We start from the raw sequence: 17,194 nt of genomic DNA, 5'->3' as shown, positions 1-17,194 counted from the left end.
GGCTTTCCAGTATCTGAAGGAGGCCTACAAGAAAGCTGGGGAGGGACTTTTTAGGCTATCAGGTAGTGATAAGACTAGGGGGAATGGAATAAAGCTGGAAGTGGCGAGATTCTTCACCATGAGAGTGGTGAGAGCCTGGAATGGGTTGTCCAGGGAGGTGGTTGGGGCCCCATCCCTGGAGGTGTTTAAGGCCAGGCTGGATGAGGCTCTGGCCAGCCTGATGTAGTGTGAGGTGTCTCTGCCCATGGCAGGGGGGTTGGAACTAGATGATCCTTGTGGTCCCTTCCAACCCTGACTGATTCTATGATTCTATGAATTTATTCTACAGGTTTCAGATAGGATATTGTTGTGCAGTTCATGAGGCAACTAAAGAACTATACAGCTATTCCTGATTTTTTTGACAAATAGTATTACAACATACTCAGAGTTCTGAATCCCAAGGATATATCCACATCTGTTTAAAATCATGTATTTCCGTGCCCACATCCACTGATTTTTAAAGCCTGGACAAGACACAGCATGTGCACAAACGTTCTGCTTTGTTCACAGGCTTGCAGCCACAAAGGGGAGTACTGTGCACTAATGAGGTTTCAGTGTGGCAGATTGAAAGTGCATCTGCAGTACAACTGTGTTCTGCTTTCCAGAAAGAAGCAGGATTTAAGAACTTGAGGCATTGACAAAAAACATTATTTGTTTACTTGTTTAAAGACTCATTCACTCTCATTTCTATCTACCCTCCATCGTTTCATTGTTTACTATTTCTGCTGAATTGTGGACTTTGTATTCCCTCTTTCTATAACTTTAATTCTTAGAGCTCCAAAAAGTTTTTGATCCATTAATATTTAATTTATCAGAGGGGAAAAAAAAAGATGTTTTAAATAACACCACTGAAATATGAAGAGCAGAATTTTTGCTGTAAGATCTCTCTGGGCAACCATTTTTATAATTCCCATGATCACACATTGCCTTTTTGCCTCTGAATTATCTGAATTCAATCCTCCCATATATAAGTAGCTTTCAAAGGGTTTTTCTCAAGTCTGCTGTACTTCTGGATCACATCGGGATTTTCCTCTTAGGTATGGCTTTTACTTTTTTTTAAAACTCTCTTCACAGAAAGTTAGAAAACCGGTTAAGAGAATCTACTCTTCTCCTAAATAGAAGAGTTTAAATTGGACACACATGAAGGATTAAAATCAACTTCTAGAAATGTTGTGTTTTATTAACAAAATATTATCTTAGTGCAGATTCCTTTCTTTTTCATGTCTGTACCAGAAGTGAAGCCTGACTTGCAATACCTGATTGCCATTAGCTTTAAAGCTTTATTTTTGAAAGCAAAAGACGAAAATATTACCTGCAGCTTGGCGTTCTGAGTTTGTAGAGTTGTATTTTGTTCCTGCAGAGAAACAGTCTGTCTCTGAAGTGCGAGAATCTGAGCCTGCAGATTGCTATTCTGTGTCTCAAGTTGTTTCAATTGTGTCTTCAGGGCTTGCTTCTCTGCCTGCAGTGTGGCATTCTTGGAACATTAAAAACAAACAAACAAAACCCAAGTTGAATTCACAGCTGTTTACTGAACTTCAAGACAAACCTCTGTTTCTCCAGAACAAAGCAGCATGACCCCTGGTAATTTACAGGGTGGAACAGAACAGTAAATTACTTTATATAACAAAGTAACACACAGTAGTATTAGCACTGCAGGTTAAGACTAAAGAAATGGGTAACTAATATTCTACCTATGGAGAAAGAGTAGAGAAATCTCCATGACTCATGTAAGTAAGGCTTTTATAATAGGGATTTAAGAAATATCTGTGGATTCAAAAGGGCAAATTCATGTTTCCACGTTCCCTTTTAAATGCTGATCAAGTGCTTTACAGCATCTGTCAGAGTGGAATACAGCTGCTTCACAAACTAGATTTAATTCAGATTCTGCTTAGTACATAAATTAGGTGACAAATGGCATACTTCCTTATAATACTATCATTCATGGCTCAAAACAAATAATTAAAATCAGAGTAATACTAAAAACACATCTTACATTCCTTTCCACTTCGATTAATCTATCTTTAACTTTCAATAACTCTCTTGTAGTTTCCTGATTTTCCTTCTCCCACTTATTGACAGAATGATTATCTTCTCCACTTCTTGGAGGAGAATTCTGAACCATCTTTTCCTCTTCTTGCCTTTGCTTGAGAGCTTCATAGTTCTTTTTCACCTGAAATTATTTAGGACAACTTACATTAGGCTTAGAATTTTCCATTTCCTACATCCTAATTTATTACATGACAATACTACTTTTCAAAGAACAGTGCTACTGTATTTGTAAATTTATTTTCTGTATATGTTTGGGGACGTGATGGACAAATTATTTATGGATAGGGATAGCTTAGCCGTAACAAACACTTGTCAAAGAACAACAGATCTCTATTTTCTTTTGTATTTTAGTGCTTTCACTGTATCCCCAAAATGTTATAATAAATTCTTACCACCAAGGAGATTTTATTTCTTTTTTTAACCCATCCACTCAGGCTCTTCAAGACAGATCAGCAAATATTAACTGAGAGTGACTACTTCTGGCATCCCAAATCAAATCAAGTTTGCATTTTTTTATCCACCTGACATATTCAATGACCAATGAACAAACTCTACATTTCATGTGATTTCTGGGTCTTTATTACTGCAGTCCTAAGAAGCAGTCATACCTTTGTCCCACTTTACATTACCCCAACAATGCCCATCTTTTGCTGTCTGCTGAAAAGGTCAAATGTAGAAATAACAACAGCTGGTACAGGAGTATAATCGTATAGAAAAAAAAAAAAATCATTCTCCTTACTGTTTTCAGTTCCTGACGGAGTTGCTGGTTTAAATTACTTGATTCTTCTAAGCGAGCCTCCAAAGCAGCAATTTTTTCTTCTTTTATTTCAAGGGACTTCTTAAGTGTGGATTCTAATTTTGACTCCAAAAGCTTGTACCTACTGGTCAATACATCACACACAAAGAAATTGTACTTAAAAAAAAATATTGGTGGTATTTAGATTGAAAATGTTCTGAAACAGCACTCTCATAGCTACATTAAAAAATGCTTGAATGCTGACTATTCAGAAGCATGAGGACACCTCGGTATTAATGTCATCTTCTATCTAAACCAAACAGAAGACGGTAGTCAAAAACATTCTTGAACCCTTCTTTTAAATCACAAGACATACAAAAAGCCACGTTCAACCACACCAGTAGGGTGCTGGCTTTATTTGGCTCATTAGCACCTGTATGATGACAGCGCTCTTCCTTCTGGCTCCCCTCCAGTGAATCCAGCAGGGACCTGAACTAAATTAGAATGTGAAGTATTTGGAGAGCAAGATTGTCATCAATTCCTGTTTCCTGCCAGATCACAAGAGGAGGCACTAGAGAAGGAGGAGAAACACAGTACTTTGCAGGTGCATGCTAATTTGATGTATGAATGTGCAAATTGCTCACTCAGCCCAGCTGCTGATATTTTAAGACTGTTACCACTCCTGATGTGTAAAACTCCCCTATTTTTTCCCATATTTACTATTACTACATTGGAGGCAACATAAAAAACCCAAATCACAGGCCTGGGAAAGAAGTGCTCACATTTAGAATATATTAATTCAGAACAGTATGTCCTTTTTAGGTAATATTGAAAACCACACTCATTAATGAAATTTAAGCAGTTCAGTCACTGTACATGCTCTCAGAATCTGGAAAACATTCCAATCCTCCCCACAGGAGGAGAAAGTAAACCAAACCACTAATATCTTCCTTTGTAATCTTGACTGTTGAAGACTATCAGTTTAGCGAATAGAATAGATTGCAAGAGACTCCTGAATGGACAACAGCATTAAATCGAGTCAGGAACTGGAGCAGAAGACCAATGTCAAGGGAATTAACAAGTAGAAAACTGTCCAGTAGCATCACACAGCAGGGTAAGAATCTTTGATTTTAAGGTATGACAAGAAATTGCTCAGGGCCTTAAGAAATGGTAGGCAGCCCAGGAGTAGTAGAATAGATAGCATTTCATCTTCTTGCTCTGAAGCATATATTCAGCTACAAATAGGAATTTCTGTTACTAAGAAATTACACAATTAAGCAGAAAACAAAGAAGGGAAAACGTAGTAACAGAGACCAAATCTCCATCTACCTATGGAACACCTAATCATTAAGATTTGGGGATTTTATATTGACTGAGTCAAAATGTACAACCTTTTCTCTAAAGATTACAGCCATCATAAAGGCAAGATAAAACAATTTATCAGACATGGTCAACTTAGGCCCCAGAAGAAAGTCTGAAGTGCTACCAAAATATTCAACAATAAAACACAGGCAAAAAGACAGACTAAAAATACACTGAGTGGTAATTTTGGCCATAATGATCTAGTTTTTCTAAAGGCCTGAGGAAATAATTGCTAATGCCTCACCTATGAAATAATATAAGGTATCTTTCAGATTAATTAAAAGAATTGAGAATAATAGGAAGGCAAGATAGTGGCAAAGCAAAATTTCAAACCAATCATTTAAAAAAACAATATTCCCCATTCACAATCTTTCAGCTATACATGAAATTGTTAAAACATTGTTCCGCATTTTGGTTCGAAGAGAAGCTCAAAGTAATAGCATAGCCCAAATGCCTTCACATATAAAACTATTTGTCTGTAAACCTGAGCTCAGAGGTAGGCTTTAAATAATGTTCTGGGTAAGCTTCAAGCTGTAATACTTACTGCACACAGATCAGCCTAAATGGACACATCATACCCAGCTGGATATCTGAGTATCTTCTACCAACAAGATAAGGCTACAAAGGTGGATTTAGTGCAGCTGAGCAGCACCAAGTTCTAAGAAATCTAATGCCAGCAGTAGACATGTGCCAAGTGCATGTCAAGCAGTACGCAATGCTTGACCCTGATACCTGGCCCTGAATATGCAACATTCACTGCACCGATTCCTTGAAAAAGGAACACCTATTACAACAGCAGTAAGGAAAGGTTGAGAGAACAAAAGAAAATTAACTTATTTATGTAATTCCCACACACAGCTAACCTGCAAGGAAGAAATTAAATGGTTCATGATTAGTGCCATGAGTATGTTAAAAGTTTATTTACAGATTGTATCTAATGAAAGCCAGATGCAACTCCCCATTCCACAGACACACGCAACTCCAAATTTTCTTCCAAATTATAATTGATAGATCCGACAAAGTCATTCAGTAAAACGTGAAGGAAACACTAGTATTATATAGTTCAAAGTCACAATTCATATAGTGTCACAAGCCAACTAACCTATGAGAAGTGAGCCCCCAACATCTGATCTTTAGATGTATGAGCACTTGCAAAGGACAAATGCCATTGACTGAAAAGTAAAAGCAGACTCACAAATCTTTTCATGTAGTGTAACTTGCAAAAACAAACCCAAATTCCTTATAGAATAATATTCTCTCCCTCTCTGGAAGCACTCATTCTAACCACTTGGAATCTAGAATGTGATTTAGGAAAAATATTGCTCAGGCTGGACTTCTTTACTTAAGTATTGTAAGCTTTAACTCAGCTCAAGTACTGGTTCTTCTTTGTATGGTACATTCAACCATATTCAAGCATACTACGCACTGAATTCTACACAGTAATGCTTAAATCGTAAGAAATCACACTGGTCAAAGTTCTGAGGTCTTTTCTTGACAGAACTGATCTGTAAGATGAGAAAGGCAGATAAAACACACTAGCAGAAAACACAAGGTAGCAACAGACTCTTGCTACAGGGTTCTGGCACCATGCCAGTAATGGAGGACTGGCAGCAAGAAAGGGAAACTGCAAAAGAAAAAAAAAAAAAAGTTGTTCAGTGATCTTTTGCTATAGAAGGTCCACAGTCAATCTGTGTGTTCATGACCATCCTCTGTAACAACAGATCATGACAACAGCATCATGAAACAAAGACTGGCAGGAAGCCCACATTTGTCTGCTTTTCTCCTGTCATGAATTTTCCTTAAATCCCTGCAGGAAAAGGCAGCACACAACATGCAGTAAAGAAAACAGATGTCAGGACAGCAGTTACTTTGTGTAGTGGCAGGTGTGGTAGAGTGACAGAGCCAGGGTGAAGTTTTTGAGATGCTCAAGTACTGGATATTTCCCAGCCTTGTCTAAGTGGGAATGCAAACAACTTCCTTTCAGTAGGAAAAATGAGAAGGAAGTAGTTGTAAAGAAAGAGTCAGACAGCTTAAAGTCACCACTATGTGACAAAAGTGTGGTCATGTAGTCAAAAAGGGAAAAAAAAAACCAAACCCAAAAACCAACACCAAACCAAACACTTTGAGCTTATCCTCTTTTACTGCTATACTGTTCCTACTGCTAACTACAAGATAAAACATTTTAGTTATACCTGGCATCTACTGACATATTTCAAGAGATTTCTTGGTAGCAAAAGGTGTTAACTTGCTCACTTTCAAAGACAGTTCAATGGAAAAGCACATCAATTATCTGACAAATTGCAAGGAATATTGAGTTCTGTTTTGGGTCTATTAATGCTCCTTAAAATCTGTATGCATAAACCCAGTCTTTTATCTTTATGTATAAAAATGATTCTCATTTCTACACTGTTACATTCTCACCTGTCATCACTGCTCTGCTCATCATGCAAGAGACGCTCCTTGTTTAAGCCTATTTTTTCAAGCTCGTGGGCAAGTTTTTCTAGATCATTGTTCATTTGTTGGGTCTTCAATTTTTCATTCACCAAGTCCTTACACAGGAGAAATTACAGTATTATCACATAATAAAATAATGGAGTCTTAATTCCAGAAGTGACAAGGCAAGTCTTTCATCACTTCATGACTTGTACAACTCACTGTTAACTCTCCTTCCAGCTGTTAGCTTTCAGATATAACAGGTAACATTTTTAACTAGAATATGGTATCCACTGTAGTTGCTCATTCCTTCCTTTCTGCAGAACTTCCCTTTCCCAGTAAAGGGGAAACGTTTCAGCCAGAACAAATACTGATGTGAAGAATCTGAACAACATTCATTTAACAGCTCCACGAATTAAGTGTAATATGGTTATATGATTCCATTTATTGTGTTACATAAATGTTGATTACCTAACACTTTTCTTACTGTAACCAGTAGAGATATGAACAGTATATAGATTAAAGCATAAAAAAATGCAAAATACAAACGCTTTTAAAAAAAATACATATATAATTGCTCTCTGTCACAAACAGGCTTGTTTCTGCTTACCTCTCTTAAAGTGACCAGGGTTTTCTTATCAATGGTAGCACTTTTCACGAGTTCTTTATTTTCTTTTTCTAGTTCTTTCAGGCGTACACATGACTCTTTATATACAACTATTTCTTTAAACAGAGATTTATTTTCTTTTTCCAGATTACTAATTTTTACATTGTTTTCTTCTAAAGTACTATCTTTAATTTCTGCTTGTTGTCGAAGCCTTTTATTTTCTTTCTCAAGCTGCTTCTTATCTTTCTCCAGTTGAGAAGTCTCTTGTTCCAACAACTTATTCTCCTTTTCCAATTGCTCTAGGCGCTTACTAGAGATTTTTAACTCTTCTAAGTTCTTCTGCAGAGTCTGATTTTCAGACTCTAAATCTTGTAATTCACTTTCTAATTGCTGGATCTTCTTATTGCTGTTTTCAAGGGCTTTCTGTAGCCTTTGGTTTTCTGTGTCAAGGCCTTGGTAGCTGACTTCTAAGCGTTCAGTTTTTTTGAATGAGGCTTTCATGAGTTCAAGGCTTTTTTTGAGTTGCTCCTTTTCACTCTCCAGTTCCTTGTTTTCTAATTGCAACTGTGCCACTTTAATGCTTGTACACTTCAAGGATTCAATTGTTCTTCTTAATTCTAAATTTTCTTCATCAAGTTGTACATTCTCCTTTTCTAAGGATTCTAATTGAAAAGTGAGATTTTTCAGGCTATCCAAAGTTTTTTTCAGTTTTCTGTTTTCCATTTCCAGGTCTGAGTTCTCTTGTTCTAAGGCCTCTATCTTCTCACAAGTAATTGTTAAGTTAGTAACTTTTTTCTGTAATGTTTCATTTTCCTTCTCTAGATGATGAAGCTCGTTCTCAAGTTCGTCTGCTCTCTCCCCTTTCTCTTTATAGTGTTCTAGTTCTTTCCTGACTTGTTTTTTCTCAAATTCAATCTTATTTAACTTACTGCTGGTCTCTTTTATAGACTCATGAAGGATTTTGTTTTCTTTCTCAATTTCTTTCATTCTCGCTTCAGCACTGATTTGGGAGCGTTGTCTTAGAGAAGCTACAGTTTGATTCAAATGTTCATTTTCTTGTTCTAATAGCTTAACCTAATTTGGGAAGAAAAATGGTAAAGCTTGGTGAACAACAATAAGTAACTACTTCCCTATCTGAAGTGAAAGCTTCTAAGATAGTAAGATTACACCAGGTTTTGCTTTTAATTTAGGTTAAAAAAAATCTCTCTTACTCTGCTGGCATTTATTTGAAGCATTACAGACACTGCATAAGTACACAGGTGGAAGCTGGATAGCAAAATACATCTAAGTGACTCTTTACATTTCTTCCTCTAAGATATTGTTAAATAACACAATTTCATTTTCATTTTTGTTTACCCTGATTTAGATTATTTTTCTTCAACTCTGAAATTTCCAGAAGTATGTGTTGAAAAAGAATAAAATTGAAGTCCTCAACCAAACCTGAGATGGAAGGAAACAAGAGCCACAAAACTGTCTTTATTTCACTTTGTAAAAAAACAGAGGTGGCTTGTGAGATATGAGTGCATCCTGATCACAGTCAGGAACACTTTGGGAAGAAACGCAAAATTACATTTATTTTCAAGTTAAAAAAAAAAATCCCTTGGACATGCTGCTCTCAAACAGCCACCAGAAAAAGTAAATTGCATTAAACTGGATTATTTTCTTAGATAACATATTCCCAGATCTTCTTCAAGGAAAAAGGTAGGATATACATCTTTATTTTTACTATTTCTTGAGTTTTTCAGTTAATCTATATCATTTGAAATTATTTCGGTATGTAACAACAGACTGCGAAATCCAGAAAATTGTTTAGATCAATATTAAGTAATACATTAATAACATAGCATAAGAGATGTGTCCACAATAAACTGTTTTGGAAAAAGCAAAAATGCTAGTTGCCATGAAAAACAGACTGAGAAAATTACATAGACTGTTCTTTCATATTTAAGTTTGAACGTAACTACTAATTACATAATTTACAGCTCTGTTCCCAGCAATGACAAACTACTGTGAAATGATTAATGAGAAACTAAACCCACAACTTTGTAACACTTCTTTACCTAAACTTGTACTTACTGAACATGCATTACTACTTCCTCAGAATTCTGCTTCTGTAATCCAAACTTAACAACCAAAAAAAAAAAAAAAATATCCTCTGTAATTTTTGATGAAATAAAATTAACCCCTTCACTAAGGTTCAGCACAGTAAAAGACATGAAAGATATTGCTAACCTATTACAGCTCCAAAGTATATTATTTTAAAGCAGAAACAGTCCAGGTGAAGTATCCAGGTATCCAGTATCCAGGTGAAGTCCTACTAGCTGTTTTAAAAAAATGTATCTTTGATGGCTGAATTGAGACTTAAACAACTTATTTCAGAAAGTTTTAGTCCTTTTTTCCCCTGGAGTGCACTTCTAATGCAATTTATAAATCAATTACTGTAACAAAGTACCAAGACAAGCTGGCATGTTTTCTTTAAAATTATCCCCCCTGTTCTCCTTAAATGAAAGTAGAGCTTCAATGCCAAGCTTTTCTTCCTCTCTTTCTTTAGTCTGGAATTTCATTTACTGATTAAATAAGGCCTTAAAAATTTTTCAGTATTTCTGAAATACAATATTCTATATTCCAAAATACTGTACTTTAAATTTAACTAAACTATGCCAGTCTCATCAAGAAGTATCAATGGAATTTATACAAGAAACAACAGTTCTACTTCTAAAGGACTTGATTACTAAAGATAGGATTTCCAGAAGTTTCCATAACTCTTTTTTTCCTAGTGGCTACCTTCCAAGGGTCCTCTGAATTGCTCTGCAAAAGCCTTTAGAAGGTGTCAGCACCCACGCATCAGTGACATCTAGTATCCTCCCAAACACAGCTCAAACCTTTCACAAAGCCCCAGTTTCTGGCAAAGAAAAATAAATTCTGCTGTCCACCTATAAGTCACAGCAAAAAAACATTCCAGTACAGGTGAATATGGTGGTTCCTACCCCAGATAAACAAGACTGTGAGTGACACAGGAGGCATAGAGTCAGCAATGGAGCAGCAACCTAGCTTTCTGTCAGGTCCTTTTGAGGGACAGCTTGCTGTAATTCTCATTACTACTCTGACATTACTTCAGACACTGACCAGTTGCCTCAAACCTGTTTTCCTCCATTGAGAGGTGCCTGGCTTACCTCCAATGTTCCCCATTTTCTATTTTGGCTGAGCTACACCCTCTAAAGCAAATACAGCCAACACACAGCACATGAAAGCCACTCTCAAACAGTAAAGCCTCAGCTAAAAATGAGTCATGTTTTCTTGCTGGCTGTACGTCTAAAGCTGTTTTGCTGCAGATGTGTCCTTTTGGCAAATCTGCTACATTTACAACCCCTTTATGCTTGTAAAAATGTATAAATGAGAAAATGACTGTACAAAGCACCATTAAGACATTTAATTCTGCTACTCACTTGTCGCTCTGAGTTTTCTCGAAGCGCTTCCAGTGTCTTTTCAAGCTGTACTTTTTCTTTCATTAAATCTTTACTCAAGTTTTGACTGTCCTGAAGACTTTGTTTCTCTTGGCTAATTTCATTCTCTAGCTCTTCGAGCTAAGGAAAGAGAAACACTTTTTTAAAACACACTTAAAAAGCATTACTCTTAGCCGGGTTGGAGGTACCCTTATACAAATGTATAAAGAAGGTTAAAGGAAAGAATAAAATGGAGTTTTCTGTTCTTTATCTCAAACAATTCTCCTCTTCTAGGAATAACTATCTTCTACCAGAATTTTCTCCCTGGGTCAGAATACTGTTTTTATGAAGTATTTTTGCATTAAAAAAGGCTCAGATTTTATTAGGCTATGTGTATTTCCCCAAACATCTTTTTTTCTCTTAAAAATCCACTTTAGTGAGATTTATACTGCTCCTCCGAGTCCCTTTTTAACTTATAAGGGTTGAATGCTTTTTAATGTTATTAAATTATTTTAATAGATACTTCTGATGATTCTTTAGGAATTAAATATGCTGTTTCATCAAACAGTTCCAACTTGCAATACTGCAAGACATCAAAACTATTCACATGTGAAAATAACTAAATGCGGTATTTCTGTCATTTGCAGGTTGTAATTAGCTACTTAGAAGCACTACATACTGCATTTTTAAACAAACACCTGCTGGAAGGTTTACATTCTATGTTAAGTCCATCATCCATATTACCCGATCCTAGAGGAGTCCAGACATAACTTGGACCCCAGGCAGGGCAGGGGCAATACTCCAAAAAAACCAAATTATTTGAATTACAAATTTAATTGCTACTAAATAATACTGAGAAATAAAAATCACAAAAAGGTAGCAGAACAGATAATGTTCCTCCGTGAAGCAATTTGTTGATCCAAAATACACAAAAAGTATGGCATCAGTTAAGCCAGAACCCGAACTACATCTTTTTCTTAAGATGAGAACATTAATGTTTGACCAGTTTTTTTTGCTTCCCTCTCCCTCCTGCTCTGCAATTCAGATTTTCCTGGTCCCTTGCTTAGCAGACTAATACATGCTTTGCAGTGGTATTGGAACTTTCATTGGCTTTTGCAAATGAGAAGTAACTAGTTCAGTCACCTCAGCAGGGATGTATTCAGCCTTCATCTGGGAACCACATTTAACACATCAGAAAAAGCATGGAAGTATGGAATACATTACCCACTCTAAGAATAGTCTGACATACGAAATAGCTGCTGAAGGAAAAAGCTGTTTCAAAAACTTTAGACATTTCACTCCCCTGTAATTAGTCCATTTCCCCCCAACTTTTATTCTCTACAAATGCCACTAGCTAAATGTCTCTCTTTGATACACATAATTCAGAGACCAAAATATTGCAGATCAGAACAGATAAATCTGACAAACTCCTCTGATTCACTTGCTCATCAATTCCTCTGCCCATGCTCTATCAGTTATGAATGAGGACATATGATCAAGCTTTCTGCTTAGGTGAAGACCTGATGATGGCTATACACACACTTTCCCCTGCTTAGTCATTAAAAAGATTAAAATGACATTCTCAAGTTTCAAAAACCCTTTTCGTTACTATGTCCCCAATATTAATATTTTTTCCCCTCACTCGTATACAAGACCATTCTTACATCATTAATAAAAAACCCACACAACATAATTAGAGGAGAAAAACCTCTCTGAGGCCATTTTCTTTTATACTTAAAAACACCTTAACATCGTTTAGACCCCAGTAATACATTACCCAAAATAATAGCAATTCATAAAATCACCTTCTAGAAAGAAAACAGCAAGCAACACTAGGCAACTTCTACACAATTCAAACATATCCCGATCATTACCTTTTTGCTAAGTCTTTGGTTTTCTTTTTCCATTTTCAGAATCCTTGAACTACTGCCTTCTATAGAACCCACTGCACTTTGTAGTTCTTCCACTGTCTTCAGCAAACTTTGGTTTTCCATTTCCAACTTCAGCAATCTGCTTGATGTTAATTCATTCACTTCATGACCAAGTGATTTCTGTGGCACTGCAGGAAAAAAAAAACATATATTGAAAAAAAAGGTTATTTATTACCTGGATTTCTTGGACTTTGCATTTTTAGACTTAAGAAGATTTAGAGACCCTTGATGTTCCCTCCACTGTCTTCTTGGTGAATACAGCTTGTTAGGATTAACAAATCGCTGTCCTTATTCAACAGGTAACACTGCAAATTCATAAACGTTCTATTCGTTCTACATTTCCTAATTATAGCAGAGATTTGTTTCCTGCTCATTCCTGATCATCTCTCTCCAAAATCCTTTGTATGAGATCCAGTATGTGACCATCACGCTATATTGGAAGAATGAGATTTTTCACCACAGATACCTCTGCAAGTAATCACTCTGAGAAACCACAATGAATCTTTCTTAACTCTGAAAACAGTGAAGTAAGACTCATGATCTGTGCTACAGAGCATAGAACTTTAAATGGCAGCATGATTTAACTCTAAGGTATTTATGGGTTTTACGGTTCTTTCTTAACTGAACAAGAACCACAAGAACAGTGACTTTTCACATAGGCTGATCTCTAAGGCTACATGAAATTGAGTAAAAACCACAAAAAACAAACAAACATTATCGGCCTGGAACTGCTGCATCTCTCCAGAGGACAAAGCTCTGTACTTTAGAAGGACCTGTAATTTCCTAATGCTGTCCAGTCTCTGAACTTTCAATTTTTCTATTTTATCAGTTTGTCATTATTAAGGCCAAGTGCCAGGTCCTCCACCTGGGCCACAAAAACTCCATGGTGAGCCACAGACTTGGGGATGTGTGGTTGAAAAGCTGTGACTTGGAGAGGGACCTGGGAGTATTAGTTGACAGTCAGCAGTGTGCTCAGGTGGCCAAGAAGGCCAATGGCATACTGGATTGTGTTAGAAACATGGCTGCCAGCAGGAACAAGGCGGTGACCATCCCGCTGTACTCAGCACTGGTGAGATCACACCTCGACTAGTGTTCAGCTCTGGGTCCTTCACTACAAGAACAACCTTGAGGTGCTGGAACATGTCCACAGAAGGGCAGTATGGCTTGCGAAGGGCCTGGAACACATGACCTACTACTAGGAACGTCTGAGGGAGCTGGGCTTGTTCAGTCCGGGGAAGAGGAGGCTGAGGGGAGACCGTATCACTCTCTACAACTACGTGAAGGGAGGCTTGAGCAAGGAGGGGGCCAGCTTCTTCTTAGTGTCAAATAACAGGACTAGAGGAAATGGTTACATACTGACCAAGGGAGGTTCAAGCTGGATGTTAGGAAGTATTTCTTCACAGAAAGGATTATCAGACATTGGAACAGTCTGCCCAGAGAGGGCAGTGGTGGAGTCACCATCCCTGGAGGTGTTTAAGCAGTGTGTGGACCTGGCACTTAAAGACATGGTTTAGTGTTGACCCTTCAGTACTGGTTCAAGGGTTGGAGGGGATGATCTTTGAGATCTCTTCCAAACAGATGTATTCTGTGGTTCTGTGATTATGCTTACCTTCAGAAAGTTCAGTAGTCCTATTTATCTGTTCAAGTTCCCAGCCAAGATGCAGGGATTCATCCATACTCTGTTTCTGAGCCATTTCCAGAGTCATATTTTCCTCCATCAGTTCCTCAATTTTCTTTCTGTCCATGTCACGCTCCTTAAAAATTATTTCACACGTAACATTAAAAAAAGAAACAGACAGACATAACAAACCAAATTAATCTTACTGCTCTAACTAATGGGTCTCTATAGTTCTTATCATTGTATGTCAGCTATCCAGTTAAACACTGTACTGCCTTTAGGAAGAGATCTGCCTTTGCAGTTCTTCCTTTCCCAGGTAGAAACAAAGCTACTGTAGGAAATTGTATCTGAAAAGCATTAGGAAATCAAGACACACCTTCCTCCTTTTCCCCTCTGACTCAAAGTTCTTTTATAAAAAATGGAAATTACATTCAATGCATGTCAGTTATATTTTTCATCCTCCATTTACACTTACCATCTCCATATCATGTAATTTAGCTTTTAATTGTAGATTCTCTTTTTCTAACTCATGTAATTTATCAGAACGGGCTCGGGTCCCCTCTAATTGATCTTCCAACATTGTCTTTGTTTCTAGCAACACTTGATTGTCTTCCTTTAACTCCTGCAACAATGAAGCAACCAAAACAAACCCTCACAAAAAAAGTACTCCATTATTCATATTACATTTGATACACATTGTGAGTAGTTTTAGAAACATTGCTTTAATGCCAGAGCATCAATTTGGAAGCTGCAGCAGACTTTTTATTTAACAACAACAAAAATTACAGCAATTTCACATAACTGTTAACACATAAAATCTTTATGAGAAGAAAATTTTACATAACTGAAATTAGATAGTCCCCAAACTCTTAAGAATAAATATAGTGTTCATAGTTACCATCAAACAATAAACATCTTTGTGATTTGAGTTGCTATCTGGAAAGATGCACTGCATGTATAGGGACTACAGCTAAGAGAAACGGTGACATCAAATAAACATTACAGGTGTCCGGCTCAAGACAAACAAGAACCAGCACTTCACACACCGTTTGTGGAGCTTACTTCTACATGACTGTGCAGATCAAAGAGCTTACATATGTTGAGAAGTCACCTAATTCATGCAAGAGAAGGCCAGAATCCTCAAAAGCACCACCTCTGAGTGCAATTTTTCTGAGCAGTGACTGCTGACGTCTGGGAGAGCACAGTAGGAAAGCATCACTGGAACACTTAAGTTACAGGGAAGGGCTGAGAACTGGGCCTGTTTGGCCCAGAAGAGACTGAGAAGGGATCTCATTAATGGTTAATAAATGTCTACAGGGTGTCAGGAGAATGGAGCCAGACACTTCTCAGTGGTGTCCAGTGACAACGGGCAGTGGACAAGAACTGAACACAGGATGTTCCACATAAATGCAAGGAAAAAAATTTCCATCTTGAGGGTGGCAGAGCACTGGAACAGGCTGCTCAGAGAGGCTGTGGAGTCTCTGTGTCATGTCTGTAGGCGTTCAAAACCTGCCTGGACATGTTCCTGCATCATTTACTCTAGGTGAGCCTGCTCTAGCAGGGGGTTGGACTACACGATCTTTAAGCACCTACTTTTGGCCACTGTCAAAGACTGGAGATATTCTTTTTGGGTCCTGAACTTACCTTAGTATCAGAATGAGCTCCCTGAACTTTGGGTTGTAGGAAACAGAGAACAAAAGAGAGTAATTTTCTACAGGCCATAATTAGGTGTAAAGGCCACTGGGCAAACTTCTTAAGCCCGAAGTCAGGACATGATGCTGAAAATACAGCTGCATTGTTAAAATGCAACCAGCCACTGTCCAAAGGTCCTAAACTGCTTTAATTGACATAGAGAGTATTTTTTTCATGGCACCTGATGAAATAATCACAGTATGTAAAAACATATAATCAATGATTTTACTCATGATATAAAGAACTTTCAAACTTCAGCACGCAGTCAGCTGCAAAATCTGAAAATAAGATCAGTGAATATCACATAAATATTTATCCTTCATACTCCTTCCTATGCAAATATTAAGGTAACTTGTAATGATTATAACAAAGCAAATTTTAAAAAATTAATTAACATCCATCTCTATTCAAGCATGCTTGAAAAATCAGACCGTAATTTATAACCCAAGAAATGTGAAAACAAATTTTAGGTTTTTTTTTTACTAAGCATTCCATGAAAATGAAATTCCCACTGTTCTCAAGTCCTTTTCCTTTACCTAATTGCTTTTCAGTTACCCATTTTTTTTTTAACCATATGCTTTCAGTCTCTCTTAGAACAGCAGCAGATACACACAGTTTATAAGGTAAGATTTATGCAAGATCATTTTCAAATAGCTCATGTATTAAAGGTTTGCTCATATAGAGGCAGGCTGATGATTGCTCACCACTTGCAGGACTTGATTCTCCAACAGACCATCTATGCTAACCTATGATGTCATATACAGATAACAGCCAAAAACTTTGAGGAAGTTTGAGAATGTGTATCACAGCACTGGAGCTCACTGAGCTCAAGTTGAACAGCAGTATCATCTTTAAAGTATGTTACTAAGAAGAGATCCAGAGTTGGGAAGTAACTACTAGCCTTTGTTTTGAAATGATATCTTAAGGCATCTTTGGAGACTCTTCAGGCATGGATATTTCAATGACAGCTGTTGAGGTCTCTATTTAGTCTATCTTGAGAAAGTTTCTTCTAATCTCATTAGATTATTTCACATTACATAGTAAAATGACAAAATTAATTTCCACAAGCAAGGCTAAGAACAGGCCAACTTAGAAGAAAAAACAAAAGTCTTGGGAACTATGACGATGTTCACAATGCTTTAATCTGTACTCCACACCTTCTCTCTCACTACAGTCTATTGCTATCATTTTTACACTGCAGTTCGCTTGGAAAAAACATCTCATTTCCCATTACACAGCTAACAGCTCCTGTGTCAGGTGATACGCTTTATTTCTGACTACAGC

General features: G+C 37.1%; 1 protein-coding gene across 3 annotated transcripts in view; it reads right to left on the bottom strand.

The window, feature by feature from the left end:
• Positions 1-17,194, bottom strand: part of CCDC88A (coiled-coil domain containing 88A) — a 75,659-nt gene that overhangs the window by 23,224 nt on the left and 35,241 nt on the right. For 2 of the 3 annotated variants that reach the window (XM_054383341.1, XM_054383343.1), the window contains exons 11-19: positions 14,694-14,840; positions 14,210-14,354; positions 12,544-12,728; positions 10,673-10,810; positions 7,230-8,300; positions 6,608-6,735; positions 2,828-2,969; positions 2,033-2,209; positions 1,352-1,513 (exon numbers count right to left, since the gene is read on the bottom strand). In XM_054383341.1, the coding sequence (XP_054239316.1) occupies positions 1,352-1,513; positions 2,033-2,209; positions 2,828-2,969; positions 6,608-6,735; positions 7,230-8,300; positions 10,673-10,810; positions 12,544-12,728; positions 14,210-14,354; positions 14,694-14,840 (2,295 nt within the window). The remainder of the gene's footprint in view (positions 1-1,351; positions 1,514-2,032; positions 2,210-2,827; positions 2,970-6,607; positions 6,736-7,229; positions 8,301-10,672; positions 10,811-12,543; positions 12,729-14,209; positions 14,355-14,693; positions 14,841-17,194) is intronic. The other variant, XM_054383342.1, reaches the window with a different exon arrangement.

The sequence above is a fragment of the Indicator indicator genome, chromosome 9, assembly GCF_027791375.1.
Source record: "Indicator indicator isolate 239-I01 chromosome 9, UM_Iind_1.1, whole genome shotgun sequence".
Classification (NCBI taxonomy): Eukaryota; Metazoa; Chordata; class Aves; order Piciformes; family Indicatoridae; genus Indicator; species Indicator indicator.
This window is presented reverse-complemented; position numbering and strand designations above follow the sequence as displayed.